General features: G+C 55.8%; 1 protein-coding gene and 1 long non-coding RNA gene across 4 annotated transcripts; one reads left to right on the top strand and one right to left on the bottom strand.

The window, feature by feature from the left end:
• Positions 1–1583: 1583 nt before the first annotated feature.
• LOC147353858 (uncharacterized) lies at positions 1584–5133 on the bottom strand. Its single transcript, XR_015146006.1, has 2 exons — positions 3358–5133; positions 1584–1876 (listed from the first exon to the last, which is right to left on the bottom strand). It is a non-coding gene; the product is annotated as an uncharacterized LOC147353858 (long non-coding RNA).
• A 2018-nt stretch (positions 5134–7151) lies between these two features.
• Positions 7152–22101, top strand: PRX (periaxin). Of its 3 annotated transcripts, XM_086352544.1 has the most exons (7): positions 7152–7194; positions 11247–11290; positions 11374–11472; positions 11608–11736; positions 14010–14166; positions 17433–17629; positions 18237–22101. In XM_086352544.1, the coding sequence occupies exons 4-7, from the start codon at positions 11710–11712 to the stop codon at positions 21888–21890; spliced, it is 4035 nt and encodes a 1344-aa protein (XP_086208670.1). In that variant the 5' UTR covers positions 7152–7194; positions 11247–11290; positions 11374–11472; positions 11608–11709; the 3' UTR covers positions 21891–22101. The 3 variants fall into 3 exon arrangements, with proteins under 3 accessions (XP_086208670.1, XP_086208669.1, XP_086208671.1); XM_086352543.1 differs by lacking the exon at positions 7152–7194 and having other exon boundaries at positions 10457–11290; XM_086352545.1 differs by lacking the exons at positions 7152–7194; positions 11247–11290; positions 11374–11472; positions 11608–11736; positions 17433–17629 and having other exon boundaries at positions 13804–14166.
• Positions 22102–23154: the final 1053 nt, after the last annotated feature.

Below are 23154 nucleotides of genomic sequence, written 5' to 3'. Positions count from 1 at the left end.
GGGTGGCCCCGGGAGGGGAGTGGAAATGCCCCAAAGGGAGCTGGTGCCCCAGTTCAGGGTCTTCCGGGTGCCTGACTCCAACACCTGGGGGCTCCAGCCCCTGGACAGTGGGACTCAGATTCGATTTTGACCCAGACCCAGACCTTGGGGGTAGGCTGAGCTCAGCAGTGCCCCCTGGTGCCCAGTCTGGGGGAGGGGGTCTGTCCTGTCACTACCTTAAGATTCCCTTGTGACCTGACCTGCGGTCAAGGAGTCCCCGGTGCGGGGTCAGCAATGCCTTCTGTTTACAACACCTTGAGGACCTATTTCTGATGGTGTCTCTGAGTGCCAGACTGGGGGATAATCTGTGATGCCTACTGACGCAGGCAGTCTGTCAACGATGGCCCCGTCTACCCCTGTGCCTGTTTGGTGAGGGATGCTCCCCTCTCCCCAGTCTCCGTGTACAGTTGTCCAGGTCCTGCACTGCACACAGGCTCCGTTTTGAAGGGGCTGCCACAAACGTCTCTGGCACCTGTGCTTACATATTTACGAGGACAGTTTCTCAGTAGATGGAGAAGGGGGCATGCCTTTTGCACAAAAGCAGCACATGGACTAGGTCGGTTCTGGTTCCATCCCCCTGCTGCCCTCAGGTTTATGACAGCTTGTGGCTGAGGGCCTGTGCTACTCTCCCTGTGTCTGACCCCTGGAGAAGGATTGTGCAGCTCCCTGGCTCTGGTGTGCCCCTCCGCCCTCAGACTCAACCCCAGGAAGCCAGGCTACCTCAGCCAGCAGATTCCAGGGCCCACACCATTCCGCATGGAGCTGCCAGCCCTGCTGCTGTGGCTGCTTTTCACAGAGCCTCTGTGTGTTCCCACCATGACCCTCCCCAGGCCTGCTCCCTCCTTGGGCGTTCCCGGGGACCCCCATCACACGCACACACAACACACAACCTTCTCTCCTCCAGCACCTGGGAGAACTGTCCTTGGTTTCCTTCTTTCCCCTCCCCCTCCTTCCCTCATTCAGCAAAGATTTACTGGTACCTACCCTACCAGATGCCCGGCTGTATGTAAAAGGCAAATCTGACCACATCTCTCCCACCCTCTGGGCCCCTCAGAATGTATCCCTTTCCTTGGGGATATGAACCCTGCCCTTTCCAAGGCTCACCTTCCACCTGGTCCCATTCATTCATTCAATGAACATTTACTGGTCCCAGTGCAGAAGTCTAATGATGCTTCTGCTGTGCTGTGCTTAGTCACTCAGTCATGTCCAACTCTTTGCAACCCCATGGACTGCAGCCTGCCAGGCTCCTCTGTCCATGGGGTTTCTCCAGGCAAGACTCCTGGAATGCGTTGCCATGCCCTCCTCCAGGGAATCTTCCCAACCCAGGGATTGAGCCCAAGTCTCCCACATTGCAGACAGGTTCTTTACCATCAGAGCCACCGGGAAAGCCCCTAATGGTACTTAGTCAATGATTATTGACCCAATAAGCTATACCGGGGGTCTTCCCTGGTGGTCCAGGGGTTAAGACTACATGCTTCTGTTGTGGCCGAAGTCTTGGCTTTCTCTGCCCACTGAAGCTGAATAAAAGATACAGAGACAGAGTCTAGAGGAAATGGACAAGTATCTTTAATCCTCAGCCGGCAGAGGGGAGAACTCAGTAGGCTCATGCTTCAGAGAACTGTGTCCTTGAAGTCCAGATTCCCCTTCCAGGAAGAATCTGGGGAGTTCTATAAGACAAGGGCTCACAGTCAGGGGTCAGTGATGAGAAAGGTATAAGGGACTTGTGTTCTTCTTGCTCTTGCATTGTTTCAGAAACAGTCATAGGCTGGCATCAGGTAGCCCAGTAATTGGATCTGGCAGGCGGGTCAGGTCCACTGTCTTTTATGTGTGGCATTCTCTATATAATGCAAAAAGAGAAAAAACTATGAGGGGTCGTCTGTGAAGAGAGTGCTGTAAAGGTGAGCACCAGATACAGAATGTAATTAGCACAGAGTCAAAGGATAATAGTTGCAAAATGTAGCTCCTGCCAAGTTAGGGGGCAGAAAAGCAAACTTAGTTACAGAATACAGATTAGAACAGTTACAGTAAAAACTAGGAGTGATCAGGCCTGCTTATTGTTCTCTTTATCTTTGTTCTAAGGAAAGAAGAGAAGCACTCATTCCCCCTTTTTTTCCTTTTCACTGCAACACTTCCAATGCAGGGGACACAGGTTTGTGCCCTGGTTGGGGAACTAAGATCACACATGCTGTGAGATGCAGTCAAAAAAAAAAAAAAAAAAAATGGATTGTGTTAAAAGCCAGGCCACATATATTTTGCCATTCTGTGGCTGTGTGACCCTAGGCAAGGTACTCAACTTCTCTGGGCCTCAGAGTCCTCATCTGTAAGCTGGGACAGTAAGTGTGGCCACCTCGAAGGGCTATTGTTCTGAGGGGAGAGTGTTCTAGGCAGAAGGATGTGCAAAGGTAAGGGAGTGAGGGACCCTACAACCTTTTCAGGGATCTGTAAGCTTCTGAGTTTGATTGGGAAGAAGGGGAAAGCAGTAAGGTAAGTGATGGAGCTGGAGGGGTTGGTAGGGACCAGGGCACACAGGCCCTGGCTGGGAGACTTTACTCTGAAGGTGCTAGGGTAAAGGAATCTAGGAATAAATGGATCTGTCTGGCTGCCTTGTGTACCAGGGGGTGGGAGGTGATACAGGAGGCCAGGAGCCGAGGGGAGGCCATAGAGGGACAGATCAGCCTTGGAGAGGGGAGGGGAGGGGAAGGCAGAGCTACCAGAGAGGACAGCTTGTAGGAGCAACGAGCTGCAGTGGAGGACGGGCCTAGGACAAGATCCAGGGCTCTAGCCTGGGAACCTGGGGCTACTCTACGATGGTGACCAGGTCTGGGGTTGACACTGAGGCCAGAGAGGGACACCCTGTGGGTGCAGGGGACTAGGGGGACACTCAGGGGCAGGTATCCAGGCAGCTGCCCCCACCCCCAAACCCCGGGGACTGGAGATCAGTAGAGAGGGCAGGGGACAGGAGCAGGCATAAAGGATGGGGGTGAGGGAGGTAGTTTCCCTGGGCTGCACTGGGTGGGACCTGACTCCTGCATGGCTCAGATGGGTGGGGAGAGGGTGGTCCCTGAGCAGCGCCCTCCATGTCCTTCCCCAGCCCTGCAGGATGTCCTGTGTTTACGGAGGTGGCCTTGGCCGGAACTGGGACACTGGTGCCAGCCCCTGAACTCAACTTCCCAAGTGCCACCCCACCCCACTCCCCAGGGGGAAGGAAAGGCAAGAGACAGAGAAAGAGAGACACAGAGAGAGTGAGAAGAGAGACACAGAGAGAGAGACAAGGAATGAGGACAGAGACAGAGACACATACAGAGACCTGTCACTCACCACAGAAAACTCACAGCAGGGACTTCCCTGGTGGGCCAGTGTAACCATCTGCTTTGCAGTGCAGGGGACGTGGGTTCGATCCCTGCTGGGGAAATTAAGATCCAACATGCCACAGAGCAACTAAGCCCATGCGCCCCAACTGCTGAGCCCACACGCTCTGGTGCCCATGTGCCGCATCAAAAGATCCCACATGCCACAACTGAGATGAAGATCCCACGTGCTTCAGAGTTTGATACTGAAACTCCAACTGAGAATCTTAACTTATTTACTTAAGCAACTGTAATATTTAGTGGAATATATGTAACTTTGTTCTGTATTTTCTAAGTCTCCTGTAAATGTATTATCATATTTTCATAATTTAAAAAAAAGATAAAAAGTAAAAAAAAGATCTCATATGCCTCAACTAAGATCAATTGCAGCCTAATAAATAGAGAAATATTAGAAAAAAAAAAAGCCTCCAGCAAACTAGGAAAGAAAGCTTTCTTTACCTGCTGAAGGGCAGTACAAAAAACATACAGCTAACGTTATATTTCATGACAGAGGACTGTGCTTATCTCATAAAATCGGGGATGAAGAAGGTTATCTGCCCTCCGAGACATGGAGAGGGACCGGATAGCCTCTGTCTGTCGGTAGAGTACCAGCTTCTCTGTCTGCCAGAGTAGCAAGCAGTGTTTTCTTCCTGGTTCTAGCCTGGCCTGTTGGTAGATTCTTTCCACCCTCAGTTATTAAAACAGCTCTGGCTTTGTCCCTCCTGCAGGTGCCCAGGCTGGGCGGGACAAAGTCTGAGGCCTTCCTCATGGCCCTGCTGACTGTGGCCCATCCCTCAGCTTCCCTTTGCTCTCACATTCACCGGTTTCTCAAAGGGGCCCTTTGCATGGGATGTTCCCTCTACCTGAAACCCACTTTCATGTATCCACCACCCGCAGCTTGGCATGAACTCCTATGTATCCTTCAGGTGCCAGCTCAAATGTTGCCACCTCCAAGAAGCCCTCCCTGCCCTTTCTGATAAGTATCAGAGTGTCAGATCCCTCTTACAGACCTGGATCCTTTTCTCAGAGCACTTAGCTTAGTCTGTAATTATACACTCGTTTCAATTATACATTCATTTAGTTGCTCACTTCTTTAGTGTCTGCCACCCTTGGATTGAGAGTCCCGTGAGGGCACAGTCACTGCTGTGTCCCCAGGATCGCCCAGCCCAGGGATGGATTGATTCAGAAGAAGTGTCTGCAAATAGCTGGTGAATAAATGTATAAATGAGAAGGAGATGCAGATGACAGGGCATATGTGACCATCGAGACACAGCCATGAACAAGGACATGGTTCTTGACTCCAGAGAATTTCCTATGTGTGAACCTCTGTCTGGATTCAGATCTTTTACACAGGCTGTTCCCATTGCCCATAAAACTTTTCCACTCCCTCTTCTCTCTCTCTCTCCCTCTCTTTCTATTGTTTTTTTTTTTTTTTTGACCCCACTGCATAGCTTGAGGGATCCTAGTTTCCTGAACCAGAGATTGAACCCGTGCCCCCTGCAGTGTAAGCTCGGAGTCCTAACCACTGGGCAGCCAGGGAAGTCTCATACTGCCTCTTCTCTTGCCTAGATCCTATGGGTCACTCAGGTCTCAGCTCACATGTCCCCTCCTCCAGGGAGCCTTCCCTGACCGCCCTTCCTGGGCTGCAGCAGGTACACTGCCTGGGCTCCCCCAGCAAGGCTCTGATCTCTCTGTCTGCAATTGCCCCATCCCAACCCTGGCCACTCTGGGTCGGTCTTCCGGTTGGACTGTGAACCCTGTGAAAGCAGGCCCAGGCTATCTTGGTCACACTGTGTCCCCAGCACCATCCAGCCTCGGTCTGGGCACAAGACCAGGTGCTCGTTGACTGTTTGCTGACTTTGGATAAAGGACTGCTCCCTCTCTCCCTGCTGGTGCTTTGCCCGTGTTCCTCCTCCCTCCTGGAAGCTTCTTCCCTAACCTTTTACCTGGCTTCTTCCTCCTCAACCCTCCAGTTTGACCCCAGAAGTTGTGTCCTGAGCCTGCCCTCTGGGGTGAATTTAGGTCTGACAGTGTCTCCAGTGCCCAGCAAAGGGCCAGCCACCAAGGGCTTGTGAAGATTTATTGAATGAATGAATGAACCCATGAATGTTTGAATGAATCAATGAATGAACCCATGCATGTCTGAATGCATGAATGAATGAGAGAGAGAGAGCGTGCGCCTGAAATGGGGGTAGGTCTCCTTGAGCCCATCAGTAGCCCTGACCACACCATGCCTTCCAACTTTCCCGGGAGGAGGGTTCTAGCTGGGTTCCACCACACCCCAGCCTTTGGTGGCTGCCAGGCCTGGAAGGCATTTCCCAGAGCTCAGCACATTCCTGCCTTCCCCGGTGGCTGAGAGTGGGCAGGGGGCATTTCGGAGAGAAGGGAGGAGGCCCCTGGCATTCTGGGATACTGCCAGCCAGTCTCTGGTCCCTCAAGCCCCTCGGGAATGGGCCCCAACTGCTAAAGGTGGGGAGGGGGCTGCTGAGGGGCCAGCTAAGCTGATGTGAAAGGTGAGGGTGCCCCCTCTGCTGAGGGCCTGGAGGCCGTGCCCGGGTGGACAATGGGCCAGAAGCTGCTGATGTGCATTTTGGGGGTAATCCCCAGCCTCAGCCCAGCCCCGGCCCCAGGCTCCGGCTCAGAGAGCCAGGAGCATCCGAGGCAGCGGCCGGGTGGGTGTGAGGGGCATGTGGGAATACCTATGCTCCCTGTGCCGCCCCCCGGGGTCTGGTGAGTCAGGGCCGGCTGGGGGCCGGGGGCCGGGGGATCAGGGTGAGGCCTGGTGGCCTTGGTTTGGGAGTTGGGCAGATGTGGGTTCAAATCCTGGTGCTACCTATTACCTGAAGTGGGTGACCTTGGGTGTCACTCCCCTCTCTGAGCCTCCTTGGCTGTTATATGAAGGGGACAGAGCATATTGCAGGGTCTTGGTGGTCCTGGAGAACTGTGGTTGGATCCCAGCTCCAGCACTTTCTGGATTTTTAACTAAAAACTGGGCCTTCATCTGCCTGTCTTGCATCCCTGATTCCAGGGGCCAAGCTTTGGGTGCCCAGCACGGTACATGATAGATGTCCCCCCAAGTGGCAACTCCATTAAACAGAGAAGTGGGGCTCCCTGGGTCCAGTCTCACTCAAGCCAAAAATCCGCTGACAAATCTAGCTGGTCCCCTAATTTGTTTGAATAATACAAAATGCGTATAAGTAGCAGTCACTCCGTGCCAGGAGCTTTTGAAAGTTTTTTGTCTCTTTTCACTCATTTTATCTTCACAACAAACCCATAAGGCAGGCACTTCTGTGATCCTTGTTTTAGAGATGGAGAAACTGAGGTGCAGAAAGATGCCGTGACTTGCCAAAGATCACACAGCCAGGACACGGCTGAGCTGGGATTTGAACCCACATTAACTGGGAAAGAGAGTGGAAAGAGTTTATTTTTAGGGGCCCCAGGAACCAGCAGGGCCATGCCTGGGCCTGGAAGCCAGGGAATAGTGTTGGTAGGAGGCTAGTCTCCCATGGTACTAGCAACCTGTCAACCCCAGGATCAGGGCTCACAGTGGAGGTCTCAGCCCAGGCGAGGAAGAGCAGCTGTCTAGGCTTCTCCTCTGTGGCTCCCACCCCCTGGCGGGTAGATGTGGCTGGGAGAAGGGGATGTTTGTTTCCCCACCACCCACCCCCTGGTGATGTCATACCTCGGCAGCCAATGGCTAGGGTCTCCCCCTCCTCCCCCTCCCCATTCCTTTTCCCCCCCAGCCTGGGACCGGGACTGAGCAGACTGACCGGACCTGGGAGCTCTCAAGGTGTCTGGAGGCCTAGTGGTAAGAGATCAGCCAGCCAGTTCCCATCCTGGCCAAGCTAAGAAGCTGTGGGAATGAGACCCAGGATCCCGGGAGGGTCTGAGAGGGTGCCTGGAGCTCAGGAGGCTGCAAGGTGTAGGAGTTAAAGATACAGACTTTGAAACCAGACTCTGGGTTCAAATCCCAATGTTCTCTTCTTTCTCGCTGTGTCGCTTTGGGCAAGACACTGCATTCATTGTGCCTCTGCTTTCTCACCTCTAAAATGGGCTGATGGGACTTCCCCGGTGGTCCAGTCTTTCTGTGCTTCCACTGCAGGGGCACAGGTTCCATCCTCACTGGGGAAGTTTCACCTATCTCAAAGTGCAGCCAAGAAAAAGGCAGGGGGGCGGGGGGTGGGGGCTGATGGAAGCCACCTCACAGGGCTGACAGGAGAGTAAATGAATTGCTGCTTATAAAGAGCCGGGGGTGGGACAGGCTTTTTGGTCCCTGGAATAGAGCGCTGGGGAGGCAGTGCTGATCTTGTTGGTTGGAGCTGGTGCCCAAGCTGGATCTTGTCCCTCACCCAAAGTTCCTCTTTGGTAGGGGAGAAAGTGGGGCCACTGTGGGCAAAGGCTGTATATGAGATACTAAGATACTCAGCCCCCTGCCTCCCACACACAACTGCCTTCAGAGACTAGTTTCTATTACTTGAGCTCTTATACTGTATACTCCGAATATTCTAAGCACCTGCTGTTATCTCATAATTCCTCAAAGCCACTGTTACTGGCTCCATTTTACAGAGGAAGAAACTGAGGCCCTGAGAGGTGAAATTCAAACCTTGCCCAGTATTCAAACCAGAGGAGTGCTGGAGCTGGGCCTAAACGAGGCACCCAGAGGCCACTGCCAGAATGCCTCCCTCTCCACATCACTAGATGGCCTCAGATGATATCTGGGGGCCTGGATGAGTCAGGTCAACCAACCCCCGCCCCCTCTCCGCCACTGCAGGTCACTCTGGTCTTCGGGGTGGCTGAGGCTGTGAGTGGGGAGAATTCTTAAGTGATGTTGGTGCCAGGCATGGGTGGGTGGAAGAAGGTACAGTGAGGCAAAGCTGGGGGCTTCCTCAGCAGGCCCAAAGCTCAGCTGAAGGGCTCAGGGTAAAAATGACACCCAGAAGGGCAGGAGTGACATCTTAAATGAGCATCTGAGTTGTGACTTCCCCAGGGAGGTGTTGTTAGGATTTAAGGAGCCCAGGCAGGGAAGAATCTTTGCACATAGTGAATGCTCAAGAAAGGGGATTCTCAGAATTCTGGAAGCTCAGGAATGGATCAGGGAAGTGCCGCAGGAGCTCAAGAAATCAGCAGTTAGCCTCTGGAGAGTACTGCCTAGCCTTGATTCCCCAGGGAAGCCCCATTAGAGCTTCCCCTAACACAGGTCAGGCCCGCCCCCGGGCACCTCCCTATCCCTCCTTCCCCTGCCTAGTGGGACAGCCAGAGCTGGGAACAGAGAGTGCCCGGGGTTGTGGGGTAGCTGGCTTGGGGGGGGCTTCCTTCCGAAGCTGCTCCCACCCAATCCCACCCCAGGAGCTGGGTACGTGGCTCAGGAAGGGCACAGTTGGGCTAAATATAACCTGGGCTGGGCAGCCGTCCCGGGCAGGGATGGAGAAACTGGTCACTCTCTCTCTTGCCCCCACCCTGGCTGGGTTTCCGGTGCCAGCTTCTGGGTGTGACCTTCTCTGGCTTGTCCTGGACAGGGCGCTTGTGGCCCTGGAGATCCTCCCCTCCGTCTCCATCTCCTGCGAGTACCAGGCTTCTCTCACCCACAGCTCAGGACACTACCTTGTATCAGGGACTAAGAGTTAGCTTTTCAGACTGGGGTTCAAGTCCCAACTCCATCACTGTGATATCCCACACATCTCTCTTTTTTTTTTTTTGCCATGCCCCATGGCTTGTGAATGGGATTCCCCGATGGCTCAGTGGTAAAGAATCTGTCCACCAATGCAGGAGCTGCAGGAGACGCAGGTTCGATCCTTGAGTCAGGAAGATCCCCTGAAGGAGGAAATGGCAACCCACTCCAGTATTCTTGCCTGGAGAATCCCACGGATAGAGGAGCCTGACGAGCTACTGTTCATGGGATTGCAAAGTTGGCTCCGTCTTAGCGACTAAACAACAACAACGTGGCTTGTGGGATCTTTGTTCCCTGACCAGGGATTGAACCTGGGCCCTGGCACTGGACTGCCAGGGAACTCCCTGTGATAGCCCATCTCTTAACCCTCATTTACTCATCAGTAAAATGGGGTACCATGAGGCCACAGCCATAAAGTGTCTGCCTGGCCCAGTGTTGGCACTGAGTCGCTCTAAAAACACGTTTCTGGCACCCTTGATCCCCTCTGCCAGCCCAATTTCTGCCTCAACTGTTTTGTTGCCTAGGCTTCCTCCAGTGCTCAGAGTCACCAGTGCAAGTTAAGGTGCAGAGTTGGGGGTCAAGGGCACAGGTCCTAGCTGAATGACCCCAGACAGGTCACTTTCCCTCTCTGAGCCCCAGTTTCCAACCCTAAAATAGCCTCCACATCCAGAGTGATTTCAAGGCCTAAGGGGGCCGGCATAAGGCCCAGTCTAGAGGAAATAACCCGGATGTGGGAGTCAAGCCTGCTGGGAGGGCCTGGGGGCTCACAGGGGAGGCCAGGGAAGGACATGGAGAGCCAGAGAGGAGCCTTCTGACACCGGGGGTTGTGGTGGCAGGGGGAAGACAACCAGTGGAGTGGGTATAGCTGGAGCATGAGGGGGTCTCTGTGTCCTCTGTCTCGGCCAGTGGTGGGCTATGAAGGGCCTTTGTGTGGCTGGGGGTGGGTGGGCAGGGGTGGAATGTGACTGAGCACAGCAGATGGGCCATTGTTTGAGGGAATGTGCCGCGTGAGGCCTGACCTTTCCCTGTGGAGTGGGGGTTGGTGGGTTGGCATGCCAGGTGGGGGCCAGGAGGACAAGGCTTGGAGGACGGACAGGATCAATCTCCCTTCCCCCAGGAGGGTCTGTCGGCGGAGACCCCAGCTCTGCCTCTTTCTCACTGGGCCATGTGACCTTGAATGAAGTTCTTGGCCTCTCTCAGGGGTTAGGGTTTTCTGCAGCGAGGTGGGAAGTGAAGGTCTTAGCCTAGGACTGGCAAAGAGTTACCACCCAGTGCCCATTAGTTATTAGCATCTGTAGAAGCAGCTGGAGCTTTCAGACAAGTTAGAAGTCCTGGCTAGGCCATCTGTGACTCAGGTGAGTAACTTTCCTCCTCCCAGTCTTAGACGTCTTCTCTGTAACAAGCTCAATAATTTTATTTTTTGGCCACACTCTTCAGCACGTGGGACCCAAGTTCTCTGGCCACGGATCAGACCTGTGCCCCCTGCATTGGAAGGGTGCGGTCTTAACCACTGAACCACCAGGGAAGTCCCATGCCCAATAACTGTATTGCTCTCACCAGGGTGTTCTGAAGTCCACATACCCTGACCCCCGTGGGATATTCGAAACAAGATCAGGACCACAGGAGGTTCTTAGTGATAATCATGGCAAGTGCTTATGAAGTGCCTACCAGGTGCCCAGCACTGTATATTTACAAATACACGTGACGCTCTAACTAGCCCTGGGAGGTAGGTGCTCTCATTCTCCCCATTTTATAGATGGGGAAACTGAGGCACAGAGAGGTGAGCTGATTTGCCTACCTGGCAAGTAGAGGCAATGGTTTTACAGTGAATTTGGCCCCCTTGGTCAGCCGAGGTGGTTAACGTAGGGATGGTACTGTCAGAAAGGCCTAGGAGTCATTCCTGGCTATACTACTGCTTCCTGTCCAGCCACATCACCTTGGATAAAGGTTTTTGGAGCTTCAGGTTTCCCACCCGCACTTTGGGGACAGAGCACCCTTTCTTATCCCCAAGCCATGCAGCAGGCTATGGAATCTTAGTTCCCCAAAGAGGGACGAAAGCCTTGCCCCCTGCAGTGGAAGCGTGGAGTCCTAACCACTGGACTACCAGGGAACCCGTGGGGATAGACTAATGACAGACACTCAGGAAATATCAGTAGGGTCAGCGACAGTAATGCTCACGTTATTCTTCTTAGAGCCCCGGACCCAGAAGGCTCAAGGAGCTGGAGGTGACCCTGAGGTGAGCACTGGCTGGTGCCACATGCCCCTCCCTGCCCTTTCCTGGCCTGCCTGGAGCCTCCTGACCTGGTCTCTCCCTGGCAGGCAGCAAGACCCCAGAGGAAAGGCACGAGCCCCGCAGACGACTGTGCGCCACCCCGGGCTGGGCTCCTGTTAGGAGGGGGTGCTTGTGCGCAGGCAGCGGTGAGAGGACATCTGGGATTGGGGCGGGGGGGCCCTTCTCCCCATCTCATACCCACCCTGACCTCTCCCTTTAAGCCCGGCCTTCTCCCCCATCTTCCCCTGGATGGCCTCAAGCCTGCACCCCTGACCCCACAGGCTCAGAGGCAGCTGCTCCATGCAGAACTGAAGCTGGTCCTGCAGCAGAAGGGAGAGAGGAAACCGGAGGAGCCGGGGGCCCAGGGGACTCCCAGCAGCGCCATGGAGGCCAGGAGCCGGAGTGCTGAGGTGAGTACCCTTCAAAGGGGACCTGTGGGGCCTTGGTGGGGGGCACTGAGTAGGGTGGCACTGAGGCACTTCTTGGCTTCTCTGCCTCAGTCTTCCCATCTATGAAATGGAGACAGCAACAGAGACTGTTATAGGTCACTGTGAGGGAAAGAGAAATTAACATTCGTGATGTGCTTAACACAGTACCTGACGCAGACTAAGATTCCAAGAAGCTAATTCATTGAGCATGGTGGTGGTTTAGTCTCTAAGTAATGTCCAACTCTTGCAACCCCATGGACTGTAGTCCACCAGGCTCCTCTGTCCATGGGATTTCCTAGTTAAGAATACTGGAGTGGATTGCAATTCCCTTCTCCATGGGATCTTTCCGACCCAGGAATTGAACCCATGTCTCCTACATTGCAGGTGAATTCTTTACCGACTGAGCTACAAGGGATAGGATCATACTGGAATTCTGTTAATACTAAGCTAAAGAAAATAGAGTAGAAAGCCTCTTCATCAGAAGAGGCAGAATGGTGCAGGGGTTAAAGACATGGGCTTTGGACCTACGGGCTTACATCCCAGTCCTACCACTTCAGCTGTACAACCCTGAACAGACGACCTGACCTTTCAAACCCTGTTTCACCATCGGTGAAATGGGGCAGTGGTCCCCATCTCTGAGGGTGCTGAGGACTCACACTCATGTCATTTGCCCAGGGCCTGGTACCTGGCCTCCCTGAACGTGAGCGGCTTTCACTGTCATGGAGACAGAGCATAGCGCTGACTGCATCCTACTGGATGCCAAGCATACAATGGGTCTCCTTTTATAGCAGCCAAGCTGAGGCTGAGGGGTGGCAGGCACGGGATAACATGCACAGAGGTCCCTGCCTACAGGACAGCTTATGGGCTCTGAGGTCACACCCCCGAGGCTGAGGCCCCATCCCTGAACTGCCTGTGTAGCATCAGGCAGTCACTTCACTTCTCTGGACCTTTGTGTCCTACTCTGTCACTGCCCAAGCTGTGTGGAGGATGAAATGAGACACCACACATAAAATACTTGGCCCAGGGCCTAAGGATGGTGGTGATGGTCATGCTTTTCCCTGTTGCCCCTACCGCAACTCTTCCTACCCCTTCTCACCATGTTCTGCCCAGCGCTCTAGTCCCGGGGCCACTGCTGTGGAGCATCTGGGCAAATTTGCTTTCCCTTCTCCAAGTCCTGGGCTCAGTTCTGGGCTCAACGCCAGTCTGTGCCAGCCTCAAGACACTGCCCATTACAGCATCCCCTCACATCTCTGTTGCTTCAATCACAATCAGAGATTCCTTCCGTATACCCATGTCACCCAACTTTACAGGAGGGAAATGGGCCCAGAGAGGGCACAGTTCTCCTCTAGAGACACACAGCAGAGTGCATTCCTGGACGGGTTGTGAAACTGAGGTCTTTCACTGTCTCTTCTGGGAAGCCTGGATGTGGATCCCACAGTGCACTGCTGGGCCAGGGCCAGGTCAGCACCATTTACAGTAAATACCAGGCATGCCACGTCTGCCAGTCCACCCCTCATTACCCACGCACGGCCGCTCTTCACTAGATTCCCTCTCCAATGGGCGTTATGCAGGGCTTGGGGTCACAGAGTACACAATAGGACAGTCACACATATTCAAGCCTTCAAGGAGGCCAGGCCCACCCCCACCCCTTCATACCGCACCCTTTCTTCGGGACCCCATCCTCAATTCCACCCCTATTCTGCCGTTGTTAAAGCCCATCCCCATAATTCAAGCCCGTCCATAGACTACGGGTCCCTTCCGCGCCTCCACGGACACACTCTAGCCACATCCCTTGCCTATCTTTGGCCGCTCCTCTCCGGCCACTGTCCTTTATCCGGTCGCGCTCCAACCCCTAACCCCGCCTCCGAACTGACCACGCCCCCTTAGCAAACAGCCCCGCCCTCACTATCAGGCCCGCCTCTCAGGTGCAACACAGGTTCCCTCTGGCCTCCCCATCCCATCCCTCCTCTATGATTCCGCCCCTCGCCCCGCCTCTCCCGACTGCGGCCTTCGGGGCTCCCCCAAGCCAGTGAGCCCGGAGACTCATTGAACTCTTCCGTGGGTCTCAGCGAGCCGCCCTCGCGCTCACTTAAAGGGGAGATGCCGGCGAGAGTGGGCCCACACGACCGGCTTGAGCCCCGCCTGGGCGCCTGTGCCCTGAGGACCCGGTTAAGAGCGGCTTTTAAGCGCGATGGCGGGCTCTGGGCGAGGTCCGACCCCAGCGCGCCATGGCGACCCCTCGCCGCTCTCCACAGGAGCTGAGGAGGGCGGAGTTGGTGGAGATCATCGTGGAGACAGAGGCGCAGACCGGGGTCAGCGGCATCAACGTAGCGGGAGGCGGCAAGGAAGGAATCTTCGTCCGCGACCTGCGTGAGGACTCGCCAGCGGCCAGGAGCCTCAGCCTGCAGGAAGGTGGGCGGGGTGCGGGCATGGGGTGGGGCCTTCCTTCGGGGGCGGGAATCTGCCCTAGGCCCCGGGCCGGAAGGCGGGGTTAAGGGCTAGGGGCGGGGCTTTGTGTGTCTTGGTTTCGCGGTTGCTCAGATACCGGCTCTAGAGGTTCATTGTCTCCCAAATCTGCAGTTAACTATCTTGTGATCTTTCTTTCTTTTTTTTTTTATCTTGTGATCTTTCTGTGACTCGGTTTTCTCACCTCTAAAATGGGACTTACTCTAGTACATACCTCATAGGGTTATTATGTGGATTAAATGAGTCAGTATTTGAAAACAAAGCATGTAACTAAGTGGCATACGGTAAGCACTATATACGTGCTAGTTATAGTTTGGTTGTTGGGGCTGAAGAAAAGAGGCGGAGTTAACAACTTGGAGGGAGTGGCGATGAGAGCTTAGTAAGGGATATTTTAAGTAACATGGATGAAGTTGATTTATTCATGCAACAACTATTTACTGAGTGCCTTCTATTTCCAGATGTTATTCTGGGTGCTTGGGCTACTGCTGTGAACAAAACAGACAACACTCTCTGCGCCTATGAAGCTTACATTCTTCATGTGAGGAGAGACATGTTTAAGCAAAATCTGTGAAATACAGAGTACATTATATATACATAATTTATGGAAACATAATGTAAAATATTTAGTACATTAGAAGGCCATGTATGCTTATGGAAGCTAGGAAGGAAACTGCGTTTTTAAGTAGGATGAACCAGGAAGGGCAGAAAGGCCTGAAGGAGGTGAGGGAATGAGCTCTGTGGCCATCTGGAAAACCATTCCAGGCAGAGAGAACCAGTGCAACTGCCCCAAGATGGGAGAGTGCCCGGTTTGTTGGAGGAACAGCAAGAAAGCCAGTGTGAATGGAGCAGAGTTAGTGAAGAGTAGAGTAAGAGATGAGGTCAGAGAGGTAAGAGAAGGGGTAGTTTTTCGAGGGCTTAATGGACCATGGGGAGGACTTTGATTTTTAATCAGAAGTTGTGAGTGAAGAAAGAACATGAATTAACCATATTGAAATGCTGTATTAGCAGTAGACTGTAGGGGGCAGGATGGGGAGCAGGGAAAAAGGCTCCCGTGATTATCCAGGTAAGAGATTGGTGATTTGTTGTTGTTCACTCACCAGGGGAAGGGATAAACAGGGAGTTTGGAATCGACGTGTACACAGTGCTATATTTAAAATATTAACAGATAACCAAAAAGGACCTACTTTATAGTACAGGGAATTGACTCTTTGTGACCCCGTGGATATGAGAGCCGACTCATTGGAAAAGACCCTGATGCTGGGAAAGATTGAAGGCAAAAGGAGAAGGGGACGGCAGAGGATGAGATGGTTAGATAGCATCACTAACTCAGTGGACATGGATTTGAGCAAACTCTGGGAGTTAGTGGAGGACAGGGATTGGTGCTACTTGGGGCCAAAACAGTGTCATTGGAGGTGAAGACAAGGGTTTGGATTCTGGATATAATCTGAAGGAAGAGTCTTCTGGACTGGATATGGGATTGTTGGAAAGAGAGGGGTCAAGGATGCGTCCAGGAATTCTTAACCTGAGAATGGAGTTGGTAGCCCCACAAATGGGAAACCCTGGGGCTGGAGCGTGTTTGGAGAAAGACCAGGAGTACAGTTTGGACCTGTCAAATGAGAGCTGGACACCAAGGCGGAGATGTGAAGGGATATGTGAATCTAGGATGGATGTGGGGAGTGCTGGGCTGGAGAGACACAGTTGGGAGTTGTCAGTATATTTATGATCTTTAAACTCCTGAATCTGGGTGAGCTTCCCTAAGGGATAAGTAGTATGGAGAAGAGGAGAGGTCCAAGGCCTGAGCTGGCTCTCTGGGACTCTGTGTCTTTAAGAGGTCTGGGAGATGGGAGGAATCATCCCAGGAGGCTGAGAAGAAGCCCCCAGGGAGGTTCCAGAGGGTTGGGCACCCTGGAAGCCAAGCCGATCAAGTAGATGAAAGAGAGAGAGTGAAGTTGGGTCTCAAGCAGGGGTTTAAGTGGATGAAGTCTGGGACTTGACTGCTGGACTTAGCAGCTACACAGAGGTCACTGTATGAGACCTTGAGAGACCAGTTCAAGGCTCTGAGAGGGGGGTGTCAAAAGTGTGATTGGAGAAGTGAAAATAACGCAGTCAGACAACTCCATGAATTGTGCTGTTAAAGTGAACAGATAAGTGGGGCAGAAGTTCCAGAAAGAGTGAGGTCAAGGCAACCTTTCTTAAAAAAAAAAAAGTTATTTTTGGCTGTACTGAGTCTTCAGTGCTTTTTGAGGGCTTTTTCTAGTTGCGGCAGCAGTGGGCTACTCTTCACTGCAGTATGTGGGCCTCTAGTTGCAGTGGCTTCTTCTGTTGCAAACACAGGCCATAGGCGCAAGGGTGTCAGTAGTTGCAGCACATGGACTCAGTAGTTGTGGCACAGGGGCTTAGTTGTTCCGAGCCTTGTGGAATCTTGCTGGACCAGGGATCGAACCCATGTCCCCTGCACTGGCAGGTCAATTCTTATCCACTGAGCCACCAGGGAAGTCCAAGACAACCTTTCTTATGGGAGAAAGAGTGATATGTTCTTTTCTGATGACAATATGTAGAAGAGAAGGACAAATTGATGATGATGTAGGGAGCAAGGGGAGAATTGCTGGAGTGTGTCCCTGAAAAGGTGGTGGAGAGATTGACCCGAGCTAGTAGTGGGGTTGGTTTATCCCTAGGACAGATGGAGAGTAGAGAAAATCGCCACAGGACCAGGGAGGGTGAGTAATTGGGTGGGGGCTTCTGGAAGTTTTCTTCTGACTGTTTCTCAGTAAAAGAAAGCAAAATCAGTGTTTGAAGTGTGAGGTTCCGGGAGGGGAGTAGAAAGGGGAGAGTTGCGGCAAATGGGCTTGGATTTGCTCTGAGGGAGGCAGGGCTAAAGCCTAGGCCGTGGCTTTCTCTAAGTGTCAGAACCTCAAACAGGGAAGAACTTTGCGTCTCAGTATCCTGTGCTCTTGGAGAAGGGCATGGCAACCCACTCCAGCATTCTTGCCTGGAGAATCCCATGGACAGAGGAGCCTGGCAGGCCACAGTCCCGTAGGGTCGTAAAAAGTTGGACACAACTGAAGCGATCGAGCACGCACTGCACGCGGGTATAGGCGGGGCCAAAAGTTTGGGCGGCGCCCGGCTGCAAGGGCTCCAGGGAAGTGGGCGGGACCAGGCCTGGGCGGGGCCGGACGATACCCACGCCCTGCCCACCTCCACCTGGCCTACAGGGGACCAGCTGCTGAGCGCTAGAGTGTTCTTCGAGAACTTCAAGTACGAGGACGCGCTCCGCCTGCTGCAATGCGCCGAGCCTTACAAGGTCTCCTTCTGCCTGAAGCGCACTGTACCCACCGGGGACCTGGCGCTACGGCCCGGGACCGTGGCCGGCTACGAGATCAAGGGCCCGCGGGCCAAGGTGGCCAAGCTGGTACGCGTGCTTAGCCCGGCCCCGGCCCTGGACTGCCCCAGCGATCCTGTCTCTGCGCCGTGAGCCCCACTGCCCCACACCCGTGGGCCAGCCTTGCCCTCTGTCTCATCACTAACCCAGCGCTAATCCCATCCACTGCCTCCTGTTCTCTGCCCCTAAACTCCTCCCTGGGGAGGGGGACCCACCCACCCAAACCAGGATCCTCACCCACCAGGGGTCCTGAACCAGAGAGGCCAGGTTCAGTCAAGCCGAAGGGTGGCTCACTTACTGCTGAGTGACCCTTGAGGAACTTCTTTACCTCCTTGGGCTTCAGTTTCCCCATCTCTAAAGTGAGGGTATTGGGGAAAATGGTGGACGAGGAGCCAGAAGTCTTGGGTCACAGTTTATACACTCCTGGTGATGCATTGTAAGAGTCTAAATTAAAGTCTTTGCCTTCCTGGACAGTCATGGTGACATGACAGGCAGGAAGTGGGGATGGTGCTTTGGAGACAAGATGCTCCATCCAACACATACCCATCCTGGTGAAATGACTGCATGGGGCTTTCCCCCTGTCCACCCTAGGCCTCCCACTGTCCCACCGCCTCCTGCCTCTCTCCTCTCTCCCCAGAACATCCAGAGTCTGTCCCCTGTGAAGAAGAAGAAGATGGTGATGCCCGGGGCCCTGGGGGCCCCTGCAGACCTGGCCCCTGTTGACGTCGAATTCTCCTTTCCCAAGTTCTCCCGTCTGCGTCGAGGCCTCAAAGCCGAGGCTGTCGAGGGTCCTGTCCCAGCTGCCCCCACCCGCCGGCGCCTCCAGCTGCCTCGGCTGCGGGTCCGAGAAGTGGCCGAAGAGGCCCAGGTAGCCAGGCTGGCGGCCGCCGCTCCTCCCCCCCGGAAGGCCAAAGCAGAGGCCGAGGTGGCAGCAGGACCCCGTTTCACAGCTCCCCAGGTGGAGTTGGTTGGGCCCCGGCTGCCAGGTGCTGACGTGGGTGTCCCCCAGGTCCCAGCCCCCAAGAGGGAGGCGGCCCCTGCCGTGGAGCCTGCAGCTGTAGGGATCCAGGTCCCCCAAGTGGAGCTGCCCTCCTTGCCCTCACTACCTGCTCTGCCCACACTTCCCTGCCTGGAGACCCGGGAAGGGGCTGTGGCAGTGACGGTGCCCACCCTGGACGTAGCAGCACCTACAGTGGGGGTGGACCTGGCCTTGCCTGGTGCAGAGGTGGAACCCCGAGGCGAGGTGCCCGAGGTGGCCCTGAAGATGCCCCGCCTCAGTTTCCCCCGCTTTGGGGCCCGAGCAAAGGAAGCTGCTGAGGCCAAGGTAAAGGGGCCCAAGCTTCGAATGCCCACCTTTGGGCTCTCTCTCCTGGAGCCCCGGCCTGCTGTCCCTGAAGCTCCCGAGAGCAAGCTGAAGCTGCCCACCATCAAGATTCCCTCCTTTGGCATCGGGGTCTCGCCGCCAGAGGTCAAGGTGCCCAAGGGGCCTGAGGTGAAGCCCCCCAAGGTCCCAGAGGTCAAGCTCCCCAAAATGCCTGAGCCAGTCCTTCCAGAGGTGCGACTCCCAGAGGTGGAGCTCCCGAAGGTGTCAGAGATGAAGCTTCCGAAGGTGCCAGAGATGGCCGTGCCCGAGGTGAGACTTCCAGAGGTGCAGCTGCCAAAAGTCCCCGAGATGAAACTCCCTGAAGTGAAGCTCCCAAAGGTGCCGGAGATGGCCGTGCCAGAAGTGCGTCTCCCAGAAGTGCAGCTGCCGAAAGTCCCCGAGATGAAACTCCCTGAAGTGAAGCTCCCAAAGGTGCCGGAGATGGCCGTGCCAGAAGTGCGTCTTCCAGAAGTGCAGCTGCCGAAAGTCCCAGAGATGAAGCTGCCGAAGGTGCCCGAGATGAAATGCCCGGAAATGAAACTCCCGAAGGTGCCAGAGATGGCCGTGCCGGAAGTGCGACTCCCAGAGGTGCAGTTGCCGAAAGTCCCCGAGGTGAAACTCCCCGAGGTGAAGCTCCCTAAGGTGCCAGAAATGGCTGTGCCGGAAGTGCATCTCCCAGAGGTGCAGCTGCCAAAAGTCTCGGAGATGAAGGTCCCTGACGTCAAGCTCCCCGAGGTGAAGCTCCCGGAGATAAAACTCCCCAAGGTGCCGGAAATGGTTGTGCCGGACGTCCACCTCCCACAAGTGCATCTGCCAAAGGTGTCAGAGATGCGGCTGCCAGAAGTCCAGGCGCCCAAGGTCCCAGAGGTGCATCTGCCGAAGGCACCAGAAGTGAAGCTACCCAAGGCTCCGGAGGCGCAGCTAAAAGCTGCCAGGGTAGAGGAGGCGGAGGGCATGGACTTTGGCTTCAAGATGCCCAAGATGACCTTGCCCAAGCTAGGGAGGGCGGAGTCCCCATCTCAGGGCAAGCCGGGTGAGGCAGGCGCTGAGGTCTCAGGGAAGCTGGTGACACTTCCCTGTCTGCAGCCAGAGATGGGCAGCGAGGCTCGTGTGGGTGTCCCCCATCTCACACTGCCCTCGGTGGAGCTAGACCTGCCGGGGGCCCTGGGCCTGGAGGGGCAGGCCGTGACCGCCGAAGTGGGCAAAGGGGAGCAGGTAGAAGCAGCTGGAGTCGGGGAAGTTGCCTTCCGGTTGCCTTCCGTGGAGATCGTCACCCCACAGCTGCCCACACTGGAGGAAGGGCAGGCAGAAGTGACAGAGGCGAAAGTCAAGCTCTCCTCCAAGTTCTCCCTGCCCAAGTTTGGACTCTCGGGGCCAAAGGTGACCAAACCAGAGGCTGAGGGGGCAGGACGAGCTGCCAAGCTGAAGGTGTCCAAGTTCGCCATCTCACTCCCCAGGGCTCGGGTGGGGACCGAAGTGGAGGCCAAGGGTACAGAGGAAGCAGGTCTGTTGCCCGCCCTCGACCTGTCCGTCCCGCAGCTAAGCCTGGATTCCCATCTGCCCACGGGCAAGGCAGAGGTGGCCGGGGCCGATATCAAGCTCAAGGGGCCCAAGTTTGGCCTGCCCAAGTTTGGGGTCAGGGGCCGGGACACTGAGGCAGGAGAACTAGTGCCAGGGGCGGCTGAGCTGGAGGGCAAGAGCAGGGGTTGGGATGGGAAGGTGAAGATGCCCAAGCTGAAGATGCCCTCCTTTGGGCTGGCTCGAGGGAAGGAAGCAGACATCTCGGGTGGGCAAGTCAGCCCTGGGGAAAAGCCAGAGTCCACAGCTGTGCAACTTAAGATCCCCGAGGTGGAACTGGTTACTCTGGGGGCCCAGGAGGAGGGGCGGGTAGAGGAGGAGGCAGCTGGCAGCCGAGGACGGCTCGCAGGCCTGCAAGTGTCCCCAGCCAAGCAGGTGGGCACTGGGGCCCAGGACGGGGGGCTGAGGATGCCGCTGGGCATCTCCCTGCCCCAGGTGGAGCTCACCGGCTTTAGGGAGGCCACCCCGGGCCAGCAGGCTGAGAGTTCGGCCCCTCCAGCAGAGGGCACAGCAGGCTACAGGGTCCACGTGCCTCAAGTGACCTTGGCTCTACCTGGAGCCCAAGCGGCGGGTGGTGAGCTGTTGGTGGGCGAGGGTGTCTTCAAGATGCCCTCCGTGACAGTGCCCCAGCTTGAGCTGGACGTGGGGCTGAGCCGAGAGGTGCAGGACGGGGAGGCTGCCACCAGTGAGGGTGGGCTGAAGCTGAAGGTGCCTACGCTGGGGGCTAGAGCTGGGGCTGGGGCTGAGGGGCCGAGCGACCAGTCCGCAGGGGCAGAGCGCACCTTCCATCTCTCCCTGCCCGACGTGGAGCTCTCCCCACCCGCCGTGGGCACCCACGCTGAGTACCAGGTGGCAGAGGGCGAGGGAGATGCCGGACACAAGCTCAAGGTGCGGCTGCCCCGGTTTGGCCTGGCACGGGCCAAGGAGGGGGCTGAGGAAGGTGAGAAGGCCAAGAGCCCGAAACTCAAGCTGCCCCGCGTGGGCTTCAGCCAGAGCGAGGCGGTCAGTGGGGAAGGCTCCCCCAGCCCCGAGGAGGAGGACGTGGAGGGTGGTGGGGAAGGGGCCTCCGGGCGCCGAGGTCGCGTCCGAGTCCGCTTGCCCCGTGTGGGCCTGGCTGCCCCTTCCAAGGCCTCCCGGGGGCAGGAGGGCGAGGCGGCACCCAAATCTCCCAGCGGGGAGAAGTCACCCAAGTTCCGCTTCCCCCGGGTGTCCCTAAGCCCCAAGACCCGGGGTGGGAGCGGGGACCAGGACGAGGGTGGATTCCGGGTGCGACTGCCCAGCGTGGGGTTTTCCGAGACGGGCCCTCCAGGCCCCACAAGGATGGAGGGGGCTCAGGCTGCTGTCATCTGAAAACCCCTGAGCAGAGGGAGACCCCCGCCCCCGCCACCGTCTCATCTCCCCGCCCCCCCACCTTGTTCTGTGTGTGAGTTAACTAGCACTAACCCTCAGAAGGCTGGGAGGTGGGCGACTGACCAGGGCAGGGCCAGGGTGGCCGTGCCTGGCTCTTTGGCAGGAGTGCCTATGTCTTGCCAAGTCATGTGAATAAAATAATCCAGAGGTGGCTCTGTGTGGGGTCTCCTCTGTGTGCTCGCATTGCAGGGGCGGAGTGCGGGGGGGTTGGGGGTGGGCCAGAGAAAGGGGTCCCTTGAGGTCTGGCCTGAAGGGGTCCTCTGTGCAGGGAGACAGCCCAGAGTCAGGAAGGCCTTGGTGTGGGCCTGGTGGGAGGGGGGCTGTCCTAGTCCTTCAAAATTCCCAGGGGCCTCTGAGCTGGGGAAGTGCCCCAGCAGAGCCCAGGGACCCCTGTGCTGGAGACTCCACGTGTCCTTTGGGGGCCCCTCCTGCCAGGACAACCCCAGGAGCCCTAAGGGTAGAAAATGCTTGCTACCCGCTGCCCTCCGCTGGCCGCCTCCGCACCCTTACTCTCCCTTTCCGGCCTGGCTGGTTTGACTACTGGTCCACCCCTGCCCTACCCAGGGAGGCCTCTCCCGGCCCCCTCTCCAAGCTCCCGGGTTCAGAACCTCCACCCCATGACACCTTAGGACTAAGTCCCAGGATTGCCAGCCCATATTGGGGCTGGGCCTCGGCTCCCAGGGACCCCTCCCCACTTGGGATCTAAGCCCCACCAGGGTTCCCATTTCACCGAGATGCCCCAGGTAAGCTGTCCAGGTGTGACTCTCCCAATGATGCCGCTATAACCGCCACTCTACTCTCGTCACGTCTCCACCCTCCCATTCTAGAGGAAGAAGGGCTGTGCCTTTGAGTTGTCCCAATGAGTATGCGTGTGCGCCTGCTCGGTCACTTAGTCGTGTCCGACTCTTTGTGACCCCATGGACTGTGGCCTGCCAGGATCCTCTGTCCGTGGGATTCTCCAGCCAAGTATACTGGAGCGGGTTGCCATTTCCTCCTCCAGGGGATCTGCCCGACCCAGGGGTCAAACCTGTGTCTCCTGCCTTGGCAGGTGGATTCTTAACCACTAGTGCCCCCTGGGAAGCCCTGGGTTGTCCCAGTCTCCTCAATCCATCACCTTCTTCGTTCAAGCTGACACCCCTTGGGTCACTACCCATCACATGCTTCCTCTTCATCCCCACCAAACGTAGCATGAGATACCTATATT

This window comes from Bos grunniens, chromosome 18 (genome assembly GCF_055505025.1).
Source record: "Bos grunniens cultivar Pamir isolate PY7600 chromosome 18, Bosgru_T2T1.0, whole genome shotgun sequence".
Classification (NCBI taxonomy): Eukaryota; Metazoa; Chordata; class Mammalia; order Artiodactyla; family Bovidae; genus Bos; species Bos grunniens.
The sequence above is the reverse complement of the archived record's forward strand: the minus strand, read 5'-3'. Positions and strand labels throughout refer to the sequence as shown.